Raw genomic sequence first — 24,663 nt, forward strand, 5'->3', positions numbered from 1 at the left:
TACACTCGCTTATCCAGCAGTTCAACGCTTCACGTGGAAAGGAAAGAACAAGTTGTTTACTACTGCTGCAGAAACAGAGAAATTCATTCAGGAAAAGTGCAGCGCTGGCATTGACTGAGAGACAGTAATAGGTGGAGGTAACTTTTTAGATTCAACAGGGTGGGTGGGGAGCTGGATAGAGCGTTCTGTTTAGTGCTAGGCTTACTAGCTGGCACAGTAATTCACGGACCATATCATGTGTCTTTTTCTTTTCTGTTTCTTTGTAGAGTTTATCCTGCCTATTTGTTTTTATTTGTTAGTTAATCTGGCAGGAATATATTGCTATGTTTTTGGGTTATGTTGGTTGTTTAATTGTTGTTTGAAAGCGCAGCATTTGCAGTGTTTGTTGGTAATAATTGAGCATGGGGATAGAGTACAGCAGGTTTTTCTTTGGATTTCTTTTGGAATTATTGCATTCCTGACTCAGTCATCCGGGAAAATGTATATTTTTGAACATGTGTGCATGAAGTTTAGGACATGAAAATGGTTAATTTCATATCATGGAACATTAATGGGTGTGGAAACCCAATCAAGAGGAAAAAGATTTTATCATACCTTAAAGGTAAACAAATTGATATTGCATTTGTCCAGGAAACACATTTTAAAGATGTTGAAGCACTGAAATTTAGAAGAGATTGGGTGGGCCAGGTATTCTATTCATCATTTAATAGCAAACAAAATGGGACAATGATTTTAGTTAACAAAAAACTTAATTTTGTATTGCTTGGAGAATTTAAAGAAGGCAGGATAATTTGTATAGATGCACTTATTAATGGGATGAAGGTGGTACTTTGTAACATATATGCACCTAATAAGGAAGACCCAGACTTTCTTAACAAGGTGAACGAAATTTTAGGTGCCAAGGAAGGAAAAATAATTTTAGCAGGAGACTTTAACCAAGTAATGGACCCTGTTATTGATAAAAGCAAATTTCAGACTTCACATTTACCTAGGGACAGGGCAGCCTTACATCAACTTATTGAGGATATCGGTCTGGTGGATATACGGCAATTGGTGAATCCATCTGGAAAAGAATATACGTTTTTCACTCATCGACATAAATCCTACTGTAGAACAGATTTTTTTCTAATATCTAACTCCATTGTTGAACAGGTGATAGACTGTAAAATTGGCCCAATAGCATTATCAGACCACGCACCAGTTGAAATTCAAATTGATTTAAATACTGAAAGGGGAAGGAGGGGTAGGTGGCGAATGAATATTATGCTGTTAAAAGATGAGGATTTCAGTGATAAGCTGGCAGGTCCTGATGAAGGGTCTCGGCCTGAAACGTCGACAGTACTTCTCCTTATAGATGCTGCCTGGCCTGCTGTGTTCCACCAGCATTTTGTGTGTGTTGTTCTACAAAATGGGGATTGTTGATAATCATTTATGCTGGAAATGTAAAAATGAGGTGGGCACATATTTTCACATGATTTGGGAGTGTTCCTACACTGCCCTTGTGCCCACGGCTTTGTCTCCTGGGTGATAGGACAATGATACCTAATGTAAACAATGACAAATTTACTATTTTAAAGGTGGGTCTCATCACAGCTGCAAGAATTATATTGCAAAACTGGAAAAAACCCAGATGTCCCACTGTGAGGGAATGGACTGAGGAAATGTTAAGATTTCATCATATGAACACGTTGGGAAGAATTAACAGTGAGGGGAAAGCACAAGATGCATGGGACCAATTTTGATTGTATGTTAATTTAGACTTAAATTAGAAGTTTCTTTCTGTTCCTTAGTTTTGTATGTTTTCCTGTCACGGGATGGCTGTGTAAATATGCTGTACTGTATCTGCTCTACGATATGCTGTGCTGCTTTGTAAAATAAGAATAAATAATAATAAAAATTTGAATTACAAAAATACAAGATCCCAAAACAGTCAATTGGAGCATGGTCAAAGTGAAATTTGACTCAACCACCAAGAGATATTAGGAAAGAAAATCAAAGTCTTGATCAGTTTTAAGGAACATCTTAAAAGAGAGGTAGAAAGGAACACATTTCAGAGGTTATGTAGATCTAAGTTAGATTTAAAGTGCAGGCATGCAGAGATCTGTCCGGCTATAAAAGGCTGCAGAGAGTTGAAAATAGGTGGTGAGGCAGGTGGGGAATAAGTGGAATTACAAAGGTTCTTGAAGATAAGGATAATGCTTTTACTACATAAATGAGAAATTGGTAGAGGATGATCTGTGAGAGAAAGTTAACAGCAGAAAAATAGAAAGAAAAACTGTTTGAGATTCTTAGGCTACATCCACGCTAGACCGGATAATTTTGAAAACGCCGGTTTCACGTAAAAACGATAGGCGGCCACACTATGCGTTTTTGAAAATATCTCTCCACGTTGAAACGGATATTTCGGCGAATCTGCTCCTTATGCGCATGCGTAGGACACATCTGCCGAAAACTAGCGACATGTTTGGTGTCGAATCTCGCCGTGGAAGATGGTGCGTGTTTGCCCAGTTACAGACTAGAAAAGCTTAAACGACAGGCAGCTGTTGGCTCTTGTGCAGGAGGACTTAAAAGTAAAAAAAAAAACACAAATACTGGAGCATATGGAGGCAACCGACAGGGAGTTAATGGACTGTATGACCCGGCTGACAACGATCATTGAAAAACTGACAAACTCTGTTGCATTAATAAAACACCTTGTTAAATGTGTAAAACATGTTTGCATCAGTGTTATCCTGTATTTCCATACAATGTTATATTACGCTGTTACACACCTATGGTCAGAGAAGTACTTGCATAAATAAGTAAACCACCTTCATAAAAGCAAGGACAGAAAACAGGGCAAAGTGAGTATTTATTCAGTAAGTTATGGGTCAAAGTATTTGGTGAGTACATTTCTAACTGTTCTGGCTTCAGTCTCGTTGCTGTCTGGTCTGAAGTTGTTAGGTTTAATAATTTAAGTCTCATCCACAACGTACATAGCCTCCTGTTGTTTTGCAGTAATCCTGTAAAATACAAGGAGTACAAACATCCTCAACCCGAGAAGCATTCCACAATTAACAATCAGCTGAGACTCGAATTACTTTATTTTATATTTCCAGCATATACAATATTCTGCCTGCATTGGAAGAAAAAAATTGCATTATGAAATATTTAAATACATTTCAAGTTAGGTCATATAACACCAGGTACTTCCATAAACTCTAACAACTTAATTAACTTTCTACTGTCAAGCAAAATTCACATTTGACTTTTAATTCCCTGACAACTACAACTGCGAGAAGTGCATCCGGCTGCAGCTTCTAATAATCCACATCAAGGAGTTGGAGCTGGAACTGAATAAACTCGGGATCACTCAGGAGGTTGAAGGGGTGATAGATAGGACATATAGAGAGGTAGTTATACCCAAGGTACAGGACATAGGAAACTGGGTGACAGTCAAGAAGGGGAAAGGGGTTAAGGAGCCAGTGCAGAGTACCCCTGTGGCCATCCCTCCAACAACAGGTATATCACTTTGCATACTGTTTGGGGGGGAGGGGAGGGTTGACCTAACAGGAAAGTCACAGTGGTCAGGTCTCTGGCACTGAGTCCGGCTCTGAGACTCAGAAGGGAAGTGGGGGAGAAAAGGCACGTTGTGGTGATAGGTGATTTGTTAGTTAGATATATCAGTATTACAGTGGAGTAAAGGGCATTACAGAGGCATGAGAGAGGAATTGGCCAGAATTGATGGCAGAACATCAATGGCTGGGATTTCTGGAAGCAATTCGGAAGGCACAGGATATGTAAATCCCAAAGAGGAAGAAGTATTCTAAAGGCAAAATGGCACAATCAAGGCTAACGAGAAGTCAAATCCAACATAAAAGCCAAAGGGAGGATCTAATAATAGAGCAAAAATTAGTCCAAAGTTAGACAATTGGGAAGCTTTTAAAAACCAACAGAAAGCAACTAAAAAGTAATTAAGAAAGTAAAGATGGAATACAAAAATAAGATAGCCAGTGATACCAAGTTTCTTCAAGTACATAAAATGTAAAAGAAAGGTGAGAGTGGATATCGGACCGCTGGAACACAATGCTGAAGAAGTAGTAACGAGGGACAAGGAAATGGCAGACGAACTGAAGAAGTATTTTGCATCAGTCTTCACTGTGGGAAACACTAGCAGTGTGGTGAAAGCTCCAGTTGTCATGGGTCATGAAGTGTGTGAAGTTACCATTTTTAGAGAGAAGGTTCCTGGGAATCTGAATGGTCTGAAGGTAGATAAGTCATCTGCACCAGAAAGTGTCCACCCCAGTGTTCTGAAAGAATTGGCTGAAGAGATCATAGAGGTGTTAGTAATGATCTTTCAAGAATCATTAGTTTCTGGAATGGTTCCGGAAGACTGAAAAATTGCAAATGTCACTCCACTCTTCAAGAAGGGAGAGAGGCAGAAGAAAGGTAATTATAAGCCAGTTAGTCTGACCTCAGTGATTGGGAAGATGTTGGAGTCGATTATTAAGGTCTCAAAGTACTTGGGGGCACATGATAAAATTGGCTAAAGTCAGCATAGTTTCCTCAAGGGATTGATAAAGGAGAATTGGTTGATGCTGTGTACTTGAATTTTCAGAAGGCCTTTGACAAGGTGCCACACATGAGGTTGCTTAACAAGCTACAAGCCCATGGTATTGCAGGAAGATTCTAGTACGGATAAAGCAGTGGCTGATTGGCAGGAGGCAAAGAGTGGGAATAAAGGGAGCTTTTTCTGGTTGGCTGCAAGTGACTAGTGGTGTTCCTCAGAGATCTGTGTTAGGAATGATTATGTTATATGTCAATGATTTGGATGATGGAATTGATGGCTTTGTTGCAAAGTTTGCAGGCAATATAAAGATAGGTGGAGGGACAGGTAGTTTTGAGGAAGTAGAGAGGCTACAGAAGGACTTAGATTAAGAGAATGAGCAAAGAGGTGTATGATCATGCACTTTGGTAGAAGAATTGAAAGGGTTGACTATTTTCTAAATGGAGAGAAAATACAAAAAACTGAGATGCAAGGGGACTTGGAAGACCTTGTGCAGGATTCCCTAAAGGTTAACTTGCAGGTGGAGTTTGTGGTGAGGAAGGCAAATGCAATGTCAGCATTCAATTCAAGAGGACTAGAATATATAAGCAAAGGTGTACTGTTGAGACTTTGTAAAGCACTGGTGAGGCCTCACTTGGGAGTATTGTGAGCAGTTTTAGACCCCTTATCTTAGAAAGGATGTGCTGAAACTGGAGAGGGTTCAAAGGAGGTTCATGAAAATGATTCCAGGATTGAATGGCTTGTCACATGAAAAGTGTTTGATGGCTCTGGGCCTGTATTCACTAGAATTCAGAAGAATGATGGCAACCTCATTGAAACCTATCGAATGGTGGAGGGCCTTGATAGGGTGGATGTGGAGAGATTGTTTCCTGTGGTGGGAGAGTCTAAAATCAGAGGACACAGCCTCAGAATAGAGGGGGGTTCTTTTAGAATGGAGATGAGGAGGAATTTCTTTAGTTAGGGAGTGGCCTAGTTCTGCTCCGAAATCTTACAAGCTTAGGTCTAGATTATGTCACATGACCATTTCATTTGGCACTTTTGTCTGCCCTCTTCAATTTAACCTTCCCCTTTAGTTTATCCCTGGTTCATCTTGTTATTAATATAAGATGCTTTAGATTTGCTGCTGAAACAAAAAAAAACAATATTTTAGACAGGTAGCATCAAAGGTACACTGGTGATAATGAGGTGAATAAATTGTGCAATTTCTTGTCAACTATGTACATCTTGTAACTGAATGCCTACATCCAATGAGAAAACGATGAAGAACTGAGAACACAATTCAAAGACATGATTTGTTGAAGCTCCGAATGCAGTTAGATAAAACTATTGAAAAAAGGCTCAGAAAAGACTGAATTTAATTCATGACAGTGGAATGGAAGGTAGAATGTAAAGTAGAAGACTAAAGATGTTAAGGTACATTTGTTTAGATTTCAGTTGGTTTACAGCAATGGTATCAGATCCTGAAGCCTCCTTCGATCAAAGTTGACCATGGATATTGCATCTTAGCTATCTTAGTACACCGACCTGGGCAGTACAATTTGGAGAGCAAGCTTTTGCCCATGTAGAAAGCTCCCCCTCTCCACACATGTGATGAACCCAAAGGAACAGCAGCCGTCGCAAGAGTTGCCAGTCAGCATTGAATTCAATGTAGGACTGCTTTAGGGACTCCAGCTCCGGATTTTTCCCTCGGTGTTTACTCCCAAAGCCTTCCCCGTGAATGGGTATAGTCACAAGGCAGCAGAATTTCAGATCAGAGTTTTCCTTCTAGATGAGCTGCCAACCACGGCTCACAAGTCCCATCTGCCTGAAGCGACTAGTTTTAAGGTGCCGATAACCCACCTTTGCCCCTTCTTCTGTCAGTACAAATGGTTTTGTTTGGCTTGTAAACTAAGCCACACATGAAGGCCAGGAGCTGGACTTGGTTGTCAGAGGCTGTTTGAGTTGCGCGCCATTGGGAGCATTTAATAGGTAGTGGGAGCTTGTCCCCATTACCATTACTGGCTATAACAACCTTGAAGAACCATCAGCTTATACAAAAGACATTAAGACTATGAGAACCTTGCAACATAGTTTTTCATCATACTGGCTGATGTTCTTGAGAAATACAAGTAGTTCAACATTGAACAGGAAGTTTTTCATTAATAACCTCGGAGTTCAGAACTCCTGTGCAGGCTCAAATCCTGAGCTTCCTGAGAGATATTCACCATGTGTTTTAACATTTTTTAACTGTCTCCAATAATGTTTAATACTGTGATTAATTTTGCTTATACTGAGGATAACTTATAAATTATTTGTGAATGTGAAAATCATTCACAGCCATTCATACATACTATTTGACATCTGTGACAGCCTATGAGGCCTGTGACTTAGCCAGTTGACAAAATATTTCTGCGACTGAAAACTTTTTAAAACTTACAGATGTTGGAAATCTGTGGGGGGAAGAAAACAGAAGGCATTGGAAAATTTCAGCATCTCAGACAGCATTTGCTGAAAAAGAAATAGAGTTAATGTTTCATATTCAAGATCGTGTGGCCAAGTGGTTAAGGCTTTGGGCTGGCGATCTGAAGGTCGTTAGTTCCAGCCTCAGCCGAGGCGGCGTGTGTGTCCATGAGCAAGGCACTTACCCACACACTGCTCCTGCTCCTGTACATTTATAGCCCAGTGGCGGTGGTTGGTGCAGTATGGACAAGACAAGACAAGATCCATCATCTGAAATGGGAAAGAGAAAAACAAGTTTGTATCGCTGCTACTGCAAACTAACTTATTTTCTCTCTTTTCCAGTTCTGATGAGGTGTTTCAGACATGAAATGTTTCTCTTTCCACAGATGTTGTCTAACGCACTAAGCATCAAGTTTCTGATTTTCATTTCTGTGGGCAGGGTTTGTGTAGGCCTTGCCAGATTACAGACTACTTTGCACCATGCGGGGGTTTCTCAGTTATATTGAAGGTAGATCCGTCCAGGAAATCCTTGCTATCACACTCTCTGCAGGTAAATGTGAACCTAGTAATGAGGGAAATAGCAAATGTGGAGATACATCAGAGCTACAAAATGATTTCTCTATAAATACAAGGAGAGACTTAAAACACAGAAAATCAAATAAAATAAATATATGAAATATTTTAATAGAGTGGATTTGTCTTTCATGACAAGTGGCCATCAGCTTAAAATTATCACTTAATCAGTAAAAAATATAAGGAAACTTGTTTTATACAGTGTATTGCATTGCCATGTTAAGTGCCCTTAACTCCTGGTGGAGTCCTCGGGGCACTATCATGTCAAGCTTTCTGCACTGATCTTTTTGGTGCTCATCATACGTGTCTTGGGCATCTGAAACCTGGCAGAGCCCATCCTTCTCCAAGTTTTTTGGAGCCGGCTGGATTCGAACTCTGGAGCCTTCGCTCCGAAGTCCGGCGCTGATGCCTCTAGGCCACCAGCTGGTGTATTGCATTGCAATAGGTGAATGATTAAGCCAAAGCCAATTCCACAGTTGAATTATTTTCCTGACAAGGCATCTATGAGGAATTGAAACATATGTTTTAAACATTGGTTATTAAATTGTACTTAAAGGTTATTAGCATGTTGCTGCTTTTATACCCAAGCTAAAGGTCATCAAGTTACCAAAAATCCAAATATAATCACTTTACATTAATAATAAATACGTTTGGAAAAAGAAGCAAACATGAGAACAAATCAAAGTAAAAACCATTGAAAATTCTCTGACATTATTATTTACTGATTTTGTTAAGACTGCATTATGTTGTAGATAATTCTCTCGCATTTTGTGACAAGATAGATTATAAAATGGTAATAAGTATGTAAAGTTTGCCCTTACTGATCTTTTCCTAATCTTCACTTCTAAGATTCCTCAGCTGAAACCTGGCTTAGATTTGATAAATTGCAGTCTTGATTAAATGTGTAATATTCATGACTTGTGTGATTTTAGGATTCCAAAACTACTATGATGCCTGTTCAGAAGGTCTAAAAGATGCGAGCCGGCTGCTTAAATTCGGCGGTCCTGGGGGATCATGCCATCCTCCCCCGCACTCACCAATTTGTTGGGGCTTGTTAAACCACTGCTACAATGGAACCAACTTCTTTACAGGAGAAATTGGAATACGACTGGATTTCATTGCTTTACACAAAAAGGTAAGAAAGACATGAATGTAACTTCAAGTTGCTCACAACTTGCTCTAAAAATTGATTCACACACAAAATGCTGAGATTGTTTTTAATTAAGATTGTACAAAGTTGATTCTCTTGTTTGGTCTTAGAAGTTTCAATGACAGAACGGGAACAAATAATTTAAATTGAAATTATTGAATACTGTGACTTTTAGATTTACTATTTTAACCGTTAATTGGGTATTTTTGATTGTGTGCGATCATTGTGATGTGATTTGATGACAAAGTACATAGTATACGCATAGTGAAATATGGTTGCGGAAGCAGTTCTGCTTATGGAAATATAGTCTGCCTATTAAAAGTAGAAACCGCTATCTAATCTGACTTCTATCTAATCACTCAGCTGGCCAGTGCAGAATGGTTCTGCAACTTATCAGTCTGATGCCACTAAAATCTTCTTTTACACTACTGACAATTGCACTCTGGAATTATATCTAAAATATTTTTGAACTTTATCTCCATGATGAAGACTACCTCATGCATTCCATAAACTATTGTCCATCATTAAAGACCCTCACCATCTGGGATATGTCCTCTTCTCACTACTACCATCAAGGAGGAGGTACACACAACTGTAGACCCACTCTCAAAGCTTTAGGAGCAGCTTCTTCCCTTTTGCCATCGGATTTCTGAATGGTCCATGAACCCATGAAAGCTACTTTGTTTTTTGTGCTATTCATTTATTTTTGCAATCCATTGTAGTTTTTATGTCCTGCACTGTACTGCTGCCATAAAGCAATAAATTTAATGTCATGTCAGTGATAATGAAACTGATTCTAAGAATTTCACATGAATCAGAATCAGAATCAGACTTTAATCGCCAAGTACCTATGCACATACAAGGAATTTACTTCCGGCAGATGTTGTCTCTCTGCTCATAACAATAATAATGATAAATATAAATGAAAATATAGATTATACATACAGGTAGTGCAATCCAACTGTCTCATTAACCATTCCACACACTAAATGGTCATGTAGTGCCCAATCTTAAAGGTCAGGCTAAAGAAATGTCTTTTGCCCAACCATGTATAATGTTGTTTCTTCTTGTTCCTAGTTGCATGTGCCAACATTATACCCCTCAAATCTCTAAAGGCACTGATTTACATTCAAAAACAGATTTATTGTCACTGACTGAGGTGGCATGAAATATGTTGTTTTGTGGCAGTTTGTACAAAGACAGTTACTAAAATTACCAAAATAAATAAAGTACAAATAAAAAGGAATAACTCAATAGTGTTCATTGGTTCGCAAACTGGTCAGAAATCTGATGATGGAAGGGAAGAAGCTGTTTTGGAATGATTGTGTTTGGGTCCTCCACCTTCCTATACCTCCTCCTTTATGGTAATAACAAAAGAAGGACATGTCCTGAATGGTGAGGGACACTAGTAATGGATGCTGCCTTTTTGAGATGTCATTGATGGTAGGGAGGGAGCTGACTGAGTCTACGGCCCTCTGCAGCCTCTTGGAAACCTGTGCTTTGGAGTATAAACTGTGCATAACAAGCTGTGATGCATCCAGTCAAAATTATCTCCACTCGACATCTATATAAATTTGAAAGTCTTTGGTGACATACTAAATCTCCTCAAACTCCTAACAAAGTAGAGCCACTGGTGTGCCTTCTTCATGATTGCATTAACGAGTTGGGTCCATGACTAATCTCTACGAAGTTGATATCAGAAACTATACTGTATTACCATTCTAAATGAACATCCAGCACATCAATGTCAGGTAACTTTACCACTGCCAGTTAGTCAGATTGAGTGCTTTGCAGGCAGCTATGTGTATAATTTCTTAACAGTATTCATTTCTAGTACTGCCAGTTGCATCTTCATGTCAATCAGAGAAAGCAGATCCTAAAGCGTCAAAAATACACAATAATTGCATGAACAACTGTAAATGAATGGAATCTGAAGGCAATATGATAAGAAATTGGGGAAAGTTCAAATGATCAGATGGATAGGGAAGCATGCATCCTCGGTTCTACTTAGAGCACACTTAAGAACACTTCTGTTCTTTTTATTTTGTACAAGTGGATGAATTCTTTTAAATGATTCTACAGCTGAAAGATTAAGTATTTCAGAACAATGGTTAGCCTTCATCATTGATCCTGTCTTAAAGACTTTGACGTGCAAAGGTGTGGGCATCATCAACTTCCAGTAAGCACCTAATGTTTAGAAAGTAGAATGCAAAAATGCATCATCTTTCCAATGTCTTGCCATCTTCATTATATCACCTGACAATGTGGTAGTCTCTTGATTTATTTAGTTCAGCATTCTTAAAGTACTGCTCCATGTAGCAACGTCAGTTTATCAATGCCATTCATCAGCACAAAATCTCTGACCCTTGGATAAGATATTACTCTTGATTCAATGCTATAGCTGAACTATTTACGTATAGTTGTTCAGTGAGGCTGCACAGCTGCTGAAGTTTAACTGACTTTAGTTTGAATTTTAAAGCTTAAATTAACTTTAGTTTATTCAATTGACACTGGCAACTGCTAAAGCAGTACTTCTCAGTCACAGCAATTTGTATTAAATGTCCACATAGAAACAACAGATTGTTCCATGTAGAGATTTTCATTTGGAGATCTCAGGGGTGTGACATTTGAGAAAACTTAGAAGGTTGGGATGAGGGGTGGGATGGAGAAGTGTGAGTGGAAATTCTCCAGTGGAGATGTGTCAGTGATGATCTTGGAAATGATGACTTTATGCTCACTGGTGTGGTCACCCTCCAGAGGGTCTTTTGGAGATTTGATACTCAGCATCACATAGTTCAGCAAACAGTATCTCCCCTACATGTGTTCCCTCACTATTTGCCGTAGACTCGGTCTGAGAGCTTTGCTATGCTAAATGCTTGATCTGCATGGGGGGTATTTCCCAAAGCATACGTACGTACCAGTCTGGCACAAAAAGGTTGTGCATTGTCAACTGTCTTAAACTTGCTTAAATCTTTCTCCATTAATATGCTTGGTTCAAATATTTAATTTAATATCTATTAGCATTTGTGGGTAATAAGTAATGTACATTGGTGCAAACACCTGGTATAATTCTCTATTGTCTTCATTAGTTTTACAGTTATTTGTAATTTTACTGTTTGTTAAACATTCTGTACACAAGCTAAATTATTAATATCTTTAATTGATCACAGCACTATTAGAGTATCCTTTCCAACTTAAGAACATGATGTTTGGCAGGCTGCCCTATGTATTTGTGTCAAGCCAGGAATCTATGACCCCTATTTTGAGTTCTGGTTGTTATTCATCAATCAGATGAATTCATTGCAAAGTACAGTAAACATTAGAAATGCATTGGTAAAATAAATTGTTTTTTTAAACTGACTGGTTCTGGGTTTAGCTTGAAATTACTGGACAGAAATGATTACCCTTCAATGTTCAGATAGCCTAACTAAATTGGTTTTTAGTTTAACCACTTGCTGATATGTAAAAGCCTTGTGGCTTCATTATTAAGCACACCCCAAGTAACCAGATAGATTTAGACTTATCCGGCCAAGGATGCCTAGATTTTAATTGTACAAATCACTCGTATTCCCATTCTTTAAGTACTTTGGTCAAACGTTGCAGAAAAAAATAATTGAAAACCAAGCCCAGTAAGGAGAGCCAATGTCAGGCTTCGAAAAGCAAAATGAGTGCAATAGCAATCCAAAGGTTTCAAAATTCAGTGTTTGATTCAGCAAAGAAAGAAATCTCACACATGACCATTTTTCTATACCCTTTCCCCACTGTCACCACCTGTTGCCCCACTCCCCCACACGCCCAATACAGGTGTCTCAAGGCCTCAGGGAGGACAGAAACCTTGCAGAACAGAAGCGTGCTTTCTTTATTTTAATTTTCCATATGAATACGTTTCTACATGGCCCATGAATCCAAGAACATTACTGTTTTTTACACATTACATTTTGAACATTATTTCTTTTTGAAACTTATAGTAATTGTTATGTTTTGCTGTATACTACTGCTGCAAAAGAACAAATTTCACAACATACATCATGACAGTAAACCTGATCCTGACTCTGATTTATTTCTCAATATCTCTTCCAGAGTTTTTCATTAATACACAAATCCATAACCCAGCTCACAAGAATTAAAAGTGGCTATGCCCACCTTAAAGCTGCTTGTACATTAAGCAGTGAAATTCACCTGCAAGTTCCAATAAACAAGTTGTAGTTGTATCCAGTGCTCCTGGTGCAGCCTCCCCAACATTGATGAGACACAATGTAGACTAGGGACCACTTTGTTGAGCACCTTCACTCCATCTGCAAAAAGATTTTAATTCCAATCCCCATTTATATTCCTATATGTCAGTCCATGGCCTCCTCTTCTGCCATGATGAGGCCACTCTCAGGTTGAAGTAGCATGAACATCGATGTCTCTAACTTCCAGTAATTTTTCTCCCTCCCTTTCTCTCTTCTTCCATTTCCACTCTGGGTCCCATCTTACTTCTTTTCCTCTCTTTACCTGCATAGCACCTCCCAATGGTGTTCCTCCTCCTCCTCCCATTTCTCCCATGGTCTACTCTCCTCTCCACCAGATTCCTTCTTGTCACTTACCTTTTCCAAGTTGCCTACTGGACCAATAGGTTCACAGCAGATGCCATCTTATTGGCTCTTCACTCAATCCTGGAACATCTGCACAGCAAAATGCATACATCAGGGTGCTCTTTATCGACCACAGCTCAGCATTCAATACCTTCATCCTCTCAAAACTAATCAATAAGCTCCAAGACCTTGGGCTCAATACCTCCATGTGCAATTGGATCCTGGATTTCCTTGCTTGTCAGTAATTTTACAGACTGTATTTCCCAGTCAATTCAGATTGGCAACAAAATCTCATCCATGATTTCCAACAGCACAGGTGCACCAAAGGGCTGTGCTTACCCCCCCCCCCTCTACTCGCTTTACACCTATGACTGTGTGGCTAAGCACAGCTCCAATGCCATATTCAAGTTTGCTGATGACACCACTGTTGTGGGTTGAATCAAAGGTATGAATCAGCATACAGGAGAGGGTTTGAAAATTTGGCTGAGTGGAGTCATAACAACAGCCTCTCACTCATTGTCAGCAAGACCAAGGAACTGATTATGGACTTCAGGGGAGGGAAACCAGAAGTCCATTAACTAGTCTATATCGGAAGATTAGAAGTGGAGAGGGCTAGCAACTTTAAATTCCTGGGTGTCACTATCTCGGAGGACCTGTCCTGGAAATCATATAAATATAATTGCAAAGAAAGCACAACAGCAGCTTTACTTACTCAGGCATCTCTGCAGATTCAACATGTCATCAAAAATCTTGGAAAACTTCTATAGATGTATGGTGTGCTGACTGGCTGCATTATGTCCTGGTATGGGACCACCAATGCCTTTTAGGGGAAAATCCTACAAAAGGTGGATTTGGCCTAATACATCACAGTTAAAACCCTCCCAACCATTGAGCACATCTACATAGAAAAGCAACATCAATCATAAAGGATCCTCACACCTAGGTCATGCTCTTTTCTCGCTGCTACCCTCAGGTAGAAGGTACAGGGCCTCAGGACTCCCACCACCAGGTTCAAGAACAGGTACTACCCCTCAACCATCAGGCTCTTGAACAAAAGAGGATGACTACACTCATTCTAATTCTAGTGTTCCCACAACTGATGGTCTCACTTTAAAGACTCTGTCTTGTTATTTCATGCTCGTTGTTTATTGCTGTTTATTTATATCTGCATTTGCACAGTTTGTTGTCCATTGATCCTGTTTACAGTGACGGTTTTATAGATTTGCTAGGTATGCCTGCAAAAAAAAAACCTCAGGATTGTATATGGTGAAATGTACATACTCTGATAATAAATTTTATTTTGAACTTACTAATGTCCATATAAACCACATTCATCAATCCTCAATGAATTCAATCAGCCTCTCACAAAGCCATAATGATTATACTTCTCCAAATGCCATACGTTCAAGATTCAAGATTCTTTATTGTCATTTGTCAGTTCACCGTTGTAAAGGAGAGCAAAATAACTGTTACTCCGCAGGCCAGGCAGTATCGATGGAAAAGAGTACAGTCAATGTTTTGGGCTGAGACCCTTCAGCAGGACTGGAGAAAAAAAGATGAGGAGTAGGTTTAAAAGGTAGGGAGAGGAGAGGGAGAAGCACAAGGTGATATGTGAAACTGCGGGGGGGGGTGAAGCAAAGAGCTGGGAAGTTGATTGGTAAAAGCAATACAAGGCTAGAGAAGGGGGAATATAATAGGAGAGAACAGAGGCCATGGAAGAAAGAAAAGGGGAGGAGCACCAGAGGGAGATGATGGGCAGGCAAAGAGATAAGGTGAGAGAGGGAAACGGGGATGGAGAATGGTGAGGTGGGGGACGTCACTGGAAGTTCAAGAAATTGATGTTCATGCCATCAAGTTGGAGGCTACCCAGACGGAATATAAGGTGTTGCTCCTCCAACCTGAGTGTGGCGTCATCACGACAGTAGAGGAGGCCATGGATAGACATATCAGAATGGGAATGGGACGTGGAATTAAAATGGGCGGCCACTGGGAGATCCTTTTGTCTTCTGGCAGATGGAGTGTAGGTGCTCGGCAAAGTGGTCTCCCAATCTATGTTGGATATCACCAATGTACAGGAGGCCACACAGAGAGCATCGGATACAGTATACAATACCAAAACTCTCATAGGTGAATTGTCGCGTCGCCTGGAAGGAGTGTTTAGGGCCCTGAATAGTAGTGAGGGAGGTGGTGTAGGGGCAGGTGTAGCACTTGTTCTGCTTGTAAGGCTAAGAGCCAGGAGGGAGATCAGTGAGGAGGGATGAATTGTCAAGGGAGTTGCCTAGGGAGCAATCCCTGCAGAAAGCAGAAATTGATGGGGGGGGGGGGGGTGGTGGGATCCCCTTGGAGGTGGTGGAAGTTGCAGAGAGTTATGTGCTGAACACAGAGGCTGGTGGGGTGGTAGGTGAGGACAAGAGGAACCCTATCCCTGGTAGGCTGACGGGAGGACTGGGTTAGAGCAGAGATGCGGTTGAGCGCGGCATTGAGGGTGAAGGAAGGGAAATCCCTTCCTTTGAAAAAGGAGAACACCTCCTTCATTCTGGAATGAAAAGCCTCATTCTGAGAGCAGTTATGGTGAAGACGGAGGAATTGAGAGAAGGAGGTGACGTTTTTACAAGTAATAGGGTGGGAAGATGTATAGTCCAGGTAGCTGTGAGAGTCCATGGGTTTATAATAGACATCAGTAGATAAGCTGTCTCCAGAGATAAAGACAGAGAGATTGAGAAAGGGGAGGGTGGTGGTGGAAATGGACCAGGTAAATTTGAGGGCAAGGTGCAAATTGGAGGCAAAGTTGATGATGTCAATGAACTCTGCATGGGTGCAGGAAGCAGCACCAATGCAGTCATTGATGTAGCGTAGGAAAAGTAGGGTTCAGACACCAGTGTAGGCTTGGGACATAGACTTTCCACATGGCTGACAAAAAGGCAGGCACAGCTGGGACCCATGTGAGTATCCATGTCTGCACCTTTTGTTTGAAGGAAATGGGAGGAGCCAAAGGAGAAATTATTAAGAGCAAGGATAAGTTCCACAGAGGAGAGTGGTAGTGGAGGGGAACTGGTTGGGTCTGGTGTCCAGAAGGAAGCGGAGAGCTTTGAGGCTATTCTGGCAGGGAATAGAGGTGTACAAGGACTGGACATCTGTAGTGAAAATAAGATGATGGGAGCCAGGTAACTTGAAATCAGTGAGAAGATCCAGAGCATAGGAATATCACAGATGTAGGTAGGAAGGGACTAAACTAGGGAGCATAAAACAGAGTCGAGGTATACAGATATGAGTTCAGTGGGGCAGGAACATGCTGAAACAATGGGTCTACAGGTTTGTGGATATTGGGTAGAAGGTAGAAATAGGAGATGTGGGGCGTGGGAACTATGAGGTTGGTGACTGGTTGGGAGATCCCCAGATCTTGATGTGTGTTGCTTGGATTTCCAGCATCAGCAGATTTTCTCTTGTTTGTGATTGTTACTCCGAATCAACTAAAATAAACACAATATATAAATAATTAAAATTTGCTTATATACATAGACTGATAGAAATCCTATTTCTAAGAATCCTCTCCAATAATTTGCCCACCACTGACAGAAGGCTCACAGACCAAAAGTTCCAGCACATCCTCTTTCTTAAAGTTGACGTCTTCCAGCAGATCAGCCTGTTATATGCTGTCCTCACATTCATCAATGTCCTTCTCGCTGATGAATACTGAAGCAAGGTATGCTTTAAAGACCTTCCTTACCTCCTCCAACTCCAGGCACAGGTTTCTACCCTCACTTATTTCTGATCAGTCCTACCCTCAACTCTGGTCATCAGGAACAGATTTAATATCATCGGCGTATGTCATGAAATTTGTTAACTTTGTGGCTGCAGTACAATGCAATACATGGTAATATAGAAAAAACACTGAATTACAGTAAGAACATATAAACATTTTAATATTTGTATAGCAAATTAAGTAAGTAGTGCAAAAATAGAATTAAAAAGAATAGTGAGGTAGTGTTCATGGATTCAACATCCATTTAAAAATCGGATGGTAGATGGGAAGAAGTTGTTTCTAAATTGCTGAGTGTGTGTCTTCAGGCTTCTGTACTTCTTCATGATGGTAGCAAGGCGAAGAGGGTTCCTGTTCTACACATCTGTGAAAGTTACCCTTGTGGATTCCTTAATCCTACTCACCGGGGCCTTCTCATGCTTCCTTCTAGCTCTCCTCAGTTCATTCTTAAGCTTCTTATTGACTACTTTGTAACCCTTTGGAGCCCTGTTTGATCTTGCCTTCAACAATCACATCTCTTGTTAACCATTGTTCCCTCACTCTACAATCATTCCCCTGTCTCAATGGGACAAACCTATCCAGAACCCAATGCAAATTCCTCCTAAACAACCTCCATATTTCCTGAGTACATCTGTTTCCAATTTACGCTCCCAAGCAAATTTCACTGTCTTTGAAATGTTCACTCACTGAGAAATCTGTCACCTGACCAGGTTTATTGCCTAGTATCAGACCCATTATGGCCTCTCCTCTAGTCGGTCTATCTACATATTGTGTCATGATTCCTTCATCGACATCCCTAACAAATTCAACCCAATTGAAACCACTTGCACAAAGGAGGTTCTGATCAATATTAGGGAATTTGAAGTCCCCCATGATAATACCCCTATTAATTTTGCACTTTTCCAAAATCTGCCTCTAGATCAGCTCCTCAGTGTTTTTGTTGCTATTGAGAGAGAAGGGAGTGTATAGAATACTCCTAATAGAGTGATTGCTCCCTTCCTGTTTTGGACTTCCATGAACACTGATTCTGCAGACAATCCTTCCAAAATGTTCTTCTTTTTATCAGCTGTGATACTCACCCTGATTAGCTATGCCACTATCCAGACAAAGGTGAGGTTTCCATTTTGGGAGTACTAATGAGGATGGAGATACAAATACAAATACTTTATTGTCACCAAACAATTGATACTAGAGCGTACAATCATCACAGTGATATTTGTTTCTGCGCTTCGCGCTTCCTGAAGCACCTTGAATGGTAGGGCCCTGGGGAGAATTGAGGACAGAGGACTTCGGGTAAAAATACATACATCTTTGAAGGTAGCAGTTGTATTATGTGGAGAAACTAGATATTTTCTCCCTGGGAAAAAGGATGTTAAGAGGGTCACGATTGAGGTATATAAAATTATGAATGGTATAGAAAGGGTAGAAGGCAGGACAAGTTGCCCCATATCTGAGGTATATAAAACTAGAAGGCACAGGTTTAGGGTCAGAGGAAAGAGATTTAGAGAAGATATAGAGAGGTTTCTCCTTCACCCATACAGTGGCAGGCACATGGAATACACTGCCTGACAGAGTTGTTGAAATGTCTAGCTGACTGCATGAATCAATCAGGCATAGAGGCTGGGTGCTAGATCAAGCACTGGGTGATAGTGTCAATGTGCAGTGGTGCTCACTGATCGGCGTGCAAGTGTAGGGTCATAGAAACATAGAAAATAGGTGCAGGAGTAGGCCATTCGGCCCTTTGAGCCTGCACCACCATTCAGTATGATCATGGCTGATCATCCAACTCAGAACCCTGTACCTGCTTTCTCTCCATACCCCCGATCCTTTTAACCACAAGGGCCATATCTAACTTCCTCTTAAATATAGCCAATGAACCGGCCTCAACTGTTTCCTGTGGGAGAGAATTCCACAGATTCACCACTCTCTGTGTGAAGAAGTTTTTCCTCATCTCGGTCCTAAAAGGCTTCCCCTTTATCCTTAAACTGTGACCCCGCGTTCTGGACTTCCCCAACATCGGAAACAATCTTCCTGCATCTAGCCTGTCCAATCCCTTTAGAATTTTATACGTTTCAATAAGATCCCCCCTCAATCTTCTGAATTCCAGTAAGTATAAACCTAGTCGATCCAGTCTTTCTTCATATGAAAGTCCTGCCATCCCAGGAATCAATCTGGTGAACCTTCTTTGTACTCCCTCTATGGCAAGAATGTCTTTCCTCAGATTAGGGGACCAAAATTGCACACAATACTCTAGGTGCGGTCTCACCAAGGCCTTGTACAACTGCAGTAGAACCTCCCTGCTCCTGTACTCAAATCCTTTTGCTATGAATGGCAACATACCATTTGCCTTTTTCACCGCCTGCTGTACCTGTATGCCCACCTTCAATGACTGGTGTACAATGACACCCAGGTCTCGTTGCACCTCCCCTTTTCCTAATCGGCCACCATTCAGATAAAAATCTGTTTTCCTGTTCTTGCAACCAAAGTGGATAACCTCACATTTATCCACATTAAATTGCATCTGCCATGAATTTGCCCACTCACCTAACCTATCCAAGTCACCCTGCATCCTCTTAACATCTTCCTCACAGCTAACACCGCCGCCCAGCTTCGTGTCATCTGCAGACTTGGAGATGCTGCATTTAATTCCCTCGTCTAAATCATTAATATATATTGTAAACAACTGGGGTCCCAGCGCTGAGCCTTACGGTACCCCACTAGTCACTGCCTGCCATTCTGAAAAGGTCCCGTTTACTCCCACTCTTTGTTTCCTGTCTGCCAACCAATTCTCTATCCACATCAATACCATACCCCCAATACTGCGTGCTTTAAGTTTGCACACTAACCTCCTGTGTGGGACCTTGTCAAAAGCCTTTTGAAAATCTAAATATACCACATCCACTGGCTCTCCCCTATCCACTCTACTAGTTACATCTTCAAAAAATTCTATAAGTTCGTCAGACATGATTTTCCTTTCACAAATCCATGCTGACTTTGTTCGATGATTTCACCTCTTTCCAAATGTGCTGTTATCACATCTTTGATAACCGACTCTAGCATTTTTCCCTCTACTGATGTCAGACTATAATTCCCCGGTTTTTCTCTCCCTCCTTTTTTAAAAAGTGGGGTTACATTAGCCACCTTCCAATCCTCAGGAACTAAGCCAGAATCTAAGGAGTTTTGAAAAATTATCACTAATGCATCCACTATTTCTTGGGCTACTTCCTTAAGCACTCTGGGATGCAGACCACCTGGCCCTGGGGATTTATCTGCCTTTAATCCCTTCAATTTACCTAACACTACTTCCCTACTAGCATTTATTTCCCTCAGTTCCTCCATCTCACTAGACCCTTGGTCCCTTACTATTTCCGGAAGATTATTTATGTCCTCCTTAGTGAAGACAGAACCAAAGTAGTTATTCAATTGGTCTGCCATGTCTTTGTTCCCTATGATCAATTCACCTGTTTCTGACTGTAAGGGACCTACATTCGTCTCGACCAATCTTTTTCTTTTCACATATCTATAAAAGCTTTTACAGTCAGTTTTTATGTTCCCTGCCAGCTTTCTCTCATAATCTTTTTTCCCTTTCCTAATTAAGCCCTTTGTCCTCCTCTGCTGGTCTCTGAATTTCTCCCAGTCCTCAGGTGTGCCGCTTTTTTTTGCTACTTTATGTGTTTCTTCTTTGGACTTGATACTATCCCTAATTTCCCTTGTCAGCCACAGGTGCACTACCTTCCCTGGTTTATTCTTTTGCCAAACTGGGATGAACAATTGTTGTAGTTCATCCATGCAATCTTTAAATGCTTGCCATTGCATATCCACCGTCAACCCTTTAAGTATCATTTGCCAGTCTATCTTAGCTAATTCACGTCTCATACCTTCAAAGTTATCCTTCTTTAAGTCCGTCGAAGGGCTTATTTCTATGCTCTATGATACTATGATTCAACCATTTATTTGAATCTACCATATATAAAAACAGAAGCTGCTGGAAATACCCAACTGGACAGGCTGCATTTGTGGAAAGAGAAACAGGGTTAAATGTTTCAAGTCAAAGGCCTTCCATCAGAATTGGGAAGCTGACAAAAGAAACTTGTTAGGTTACAGAGAGGCTGAAGGTTGGTGGAGGCAGGAGAATGTTGCTAAAAGGACAAAGCCAAGGTGACCATGAGGGTAACTTGTAGACAAGGTTACCTAGTTGCTGAGTGAATGGGAGCATCAGAACATGAATAAAAGAATGCAGAGTTGAAAAATGCAGAGCAAGAAGCCAAGCCCAGTAGATCAGATACATCCTTCACTCTCAAGATAAAAAGCAAAAGGGATAAAAAGAAATCAAACCGTGCCAATATTACAGAAGGACAATTGATGCAGACCAAGAAATCAAGTTACCAGATGTCAAAGGGTTCAATATTGTCCAGAAGGTGCAAACTTTCCTCAGATGGAAAATGAGTTAGCATTCTTGAAGCTTGTGTTGGACTTCATTTTGATAAGAAGCCACAGATGGGTATGTCAGAGTGGAAAGAGGGTTGATAATTAAAGTGACAGACAAAGAGAAGCTTAAGGGCTCCCATGCAGAGTGAATGCAGATGTTCCACAAATCTAATTTTTGGTTTCTGCATTGTAGGTGAGACCACAGACCAGAATGGATGAATTGCTGTTGTACCTGGACAGTCCCTGACTAGTGGGAAGGGAAGGGGTGAAGGGAAAAATGTTGCATTACCTTCACTTGCAAGAAAAAGTGCTATTTGAAGAGGGATGATTGATGAGAATGGAGGAGTTGATTAGGGAGTTACAAAGGGAATGGTTCCTGCAAGATACTGAGAGGGCAAGAGAGAGGAACTTGCATCTGTGGAACCTGATTGAAAATGGCAGAATTGTGCACCATCCTCGGGGATTATCCAGAGTTTCAGTTGCTCGAGTCTAAAGCAGTAATTCATTAACTATAAAAGGCTTGCAGACAGATGCAATTACCTTATAATTTCATCATTGTATCGAAGTTCAAAGTATGAGGCGAGAAGCAGACTTCTGGACACCTCAATCTGCTATCTTTTCAAATTTGTACTCAGCATTATCTTCAGGAACTGTTAGAAACGTAGATCACCTTTCTGAAGTCATTCTTCACTAGGTACAGGATTAGATTTGGTGTCAGTTTCCTTCTTTTGATTTAGAGTTGGTAAAATGAGGTGAATGCAAATGGGCAAGGAGTAAGAAATAAATGAAGTCCAAAGGTTCACCTCATCGCCGATCCAGCTGCTGATCGTCTCTGTATGGAGTCATCACTGACCCCTCCACATAGAATCACATTGACATGTCTCAGAGTTGTGTCACCTCTTTAATTACCCATTCTGCTGCCTTTTAACGATCCAAGGATGTGCATTGCAAGGTCGCTTTGCACCTTCCAGCCATTCATTGGGTGTTTCCTTGTCTTATGCATCTCTCTAAAATCATTATCCCATACTTGTCTAGATTAAGTCCAGCTGCTAGTATTCTGCTTCAGAATGGGGCCTTGTCAAAAGTCGTAGTAAAATCCATGTAACCTACATAGATAATACTGCCCTCTTCAACCTTGCATGTCACATCCTCAAAAATGTCAATCAAGTTATTCAGTCACAACATTGAGTAAATCAATGCTGACCATCTCTGATTAATCTGAAGGTTGAAATTGTTCATTTATCATCCCTGTTTATCCTATTCTTTCTTGGTTATCCTTTTACGTTTTATGCAGAGATTGTCTTTGTGGATAACATAACTTTTTTATTGTTATTTTACATCACAACTTTTTTTCAAATAGTGCTGAATATTTTCCATAGGTGCATGCTATTCAGTAATTACCTGTCCTTATAGCATGGTGATAGAGAACTCAATACAATTCATGATTCAAATGCACACACACTGTCAGATAGTACAGACACAAAAATCACACATCGATAGCACTATTGCAGTATTTGTTATTCATGAGTTATGAATAAATTTTGTCATTTTAATCATTTTAATATTTATTTAATTAGAGTACTTTCATAAATGGTTTTATTATATTTGAATCACTAAGTGATACTATTGCAATAGAATGAAATAGTACAATGAGCAGATTGTTTGGGCGAAAATATGCATTAAGTAATTAAGAAGAAGGTTAATATGCTTACCACTGAGGGAAATTGGAGTAAACATAAGATAAAGATTTTGTAATCAGTTATGACATGATGTAAAGTTCAAGTTCTTTCATTCACTTTTTTGTTGCTTGTTTATTTTGACAGGGTGCTGGTAGTTCGCTGCATATCATAGAGCAAGAATTGGATACAGTTCATCAAATACAGAAGCTCTTTCCTAAATTCCAGTCAATGTCCATTTACAACGATGAAGGTGATCCACTGGTCGGTTGGGCAGTTCCTCAGGTCTGGAGAGCTGAAGTGACATATGCTGCTATGGTCGTTAAGGTAAAGATAAAATGCCACTGCACAGTTAAAAAGGAAGGTGTGCATTGACTTATATCTTATCGCATTCCTATCAGGATATCTCTAGGCTTTACAATCATTAAAGTACTGTTTCGGCTATAGCCATTGTTGTTATTGAGGGAAATTTGGCTGCTAATTTTAGAACAGAAAAATCCCACCAGCAGCAATGAACAGATAATCTCTTTTCATCCTGTAGCTGAAAGAGAAATGTAGACAATTCTTTCCTCTGCACAGATGCTACTTGACCCACTGAATCCCTCCAGCAGATTGTTTGTTGCTCCAGATCCCAGCATCTGTAGTCTCCTTTCTCCATAGTATGAGTTTGTTCCTCAGTAAGGTATTAACTTAAAGATGGTAAAACAAAAGCAGGCTCATTTATATTTGGTCTTTGATACTGATTCCATACAGAAATAAGAGACTCAGATCCTCATTGACTGAATTAGATCTCTCAAGGAACTGGGCTATTTTCAACTTGTGTTCCACTCTAACTAGGACAAAGGTTGGTGTAAACAGAAATAGAATAAAAGTATGTGGTGCTTTAGAGTGTTGAGTGGTCTGATGAAAAAATCAATCCAGCATCTCCACTCCTTTTCTAGATTGAATCTTAGACATAGAATCACACAGGCCTTTCAGTTCAAGTAGTCCATGCTAAATAACTGGCAGGAGTGTTCAAGGACGTCTTCACTCTCTCACTGTTCCCACCTACTTCAGAAGGGCGACAATCAGACCAGTGGCCAGTAAGTAACAGCAAGGTGAGCTGCCTCAGCGACTATCGCCCAGTTGCACTCACATCTACTGTGGTGAAGTGCTTTGAGAGTTTGGTCATGGCCAAAATTAACTCCTGACTCAACAAGGATTTGGACTCACTGCAATTTGCCTATCACCTCACAGCAGATGGAATCTCACTTGTTCTCAACTCAGCCTTGGATCACCTGGACAATAGCAATGCCTATGACAGGCCGCTGTTTATTGGTTACGGCTCAGCATTCAAAGCAATCATACCTACGGTTCTAATCAACAAACCCCAAAACCTGGACCTCTGTACCTCTCTCTGCAACTGGATCCTTGACATCCTCACCAGGAGATCACAGTCAGTACAGATCAGAAATAACATCTCCTCCTTGCTGACAGTCAAAACTGGCACTCCTCAAGGATATGGGCTTAGCCCA

At 40.4% G+C, this 24,663-nt stretch overlaps 1 protein-coding gene across 2 annotated transcripts in view; it reads left to right on the plus strand.

The window, feature by feature from the left end:
- The window catches only part of idua (alpha-L-iduronidase), a 229,322-nt gene that overhangs the window by 108,162 nt on the left and 96,497 nt on the right, over positions 1-24,663 (plus strand). For both annotated transcript variants that reach the window (XM_073042871.1, XM_073042872.1), the window contains 2 exons: positions 8,491-8,693; positions 23,297-23,476. In XM_073042871.1, the coding sequence (XP_072898972.1) occupies positions 8,491-8,693; positions 23,297-23,476 (383 nt within the window). The remainder of the gene's footprint in view (positions 1-8,490; positions 8,694-23,296; positions 23,477-24,663) is intronic.

Source organism: Hemitrygon akajei, chromosome 4 (genome assembly GCF_048418815.1).
Source record: "Hemitrygon akajei chromosome 4, sHemAka1.3, whole genome shotgun sequence".
NCBI lineage: Eukaryota > Metazoa > Chordata > Chondrichthyes > Myliobatiformes > Dasyatidae > Hemitrygon > Hemitrygon akajei.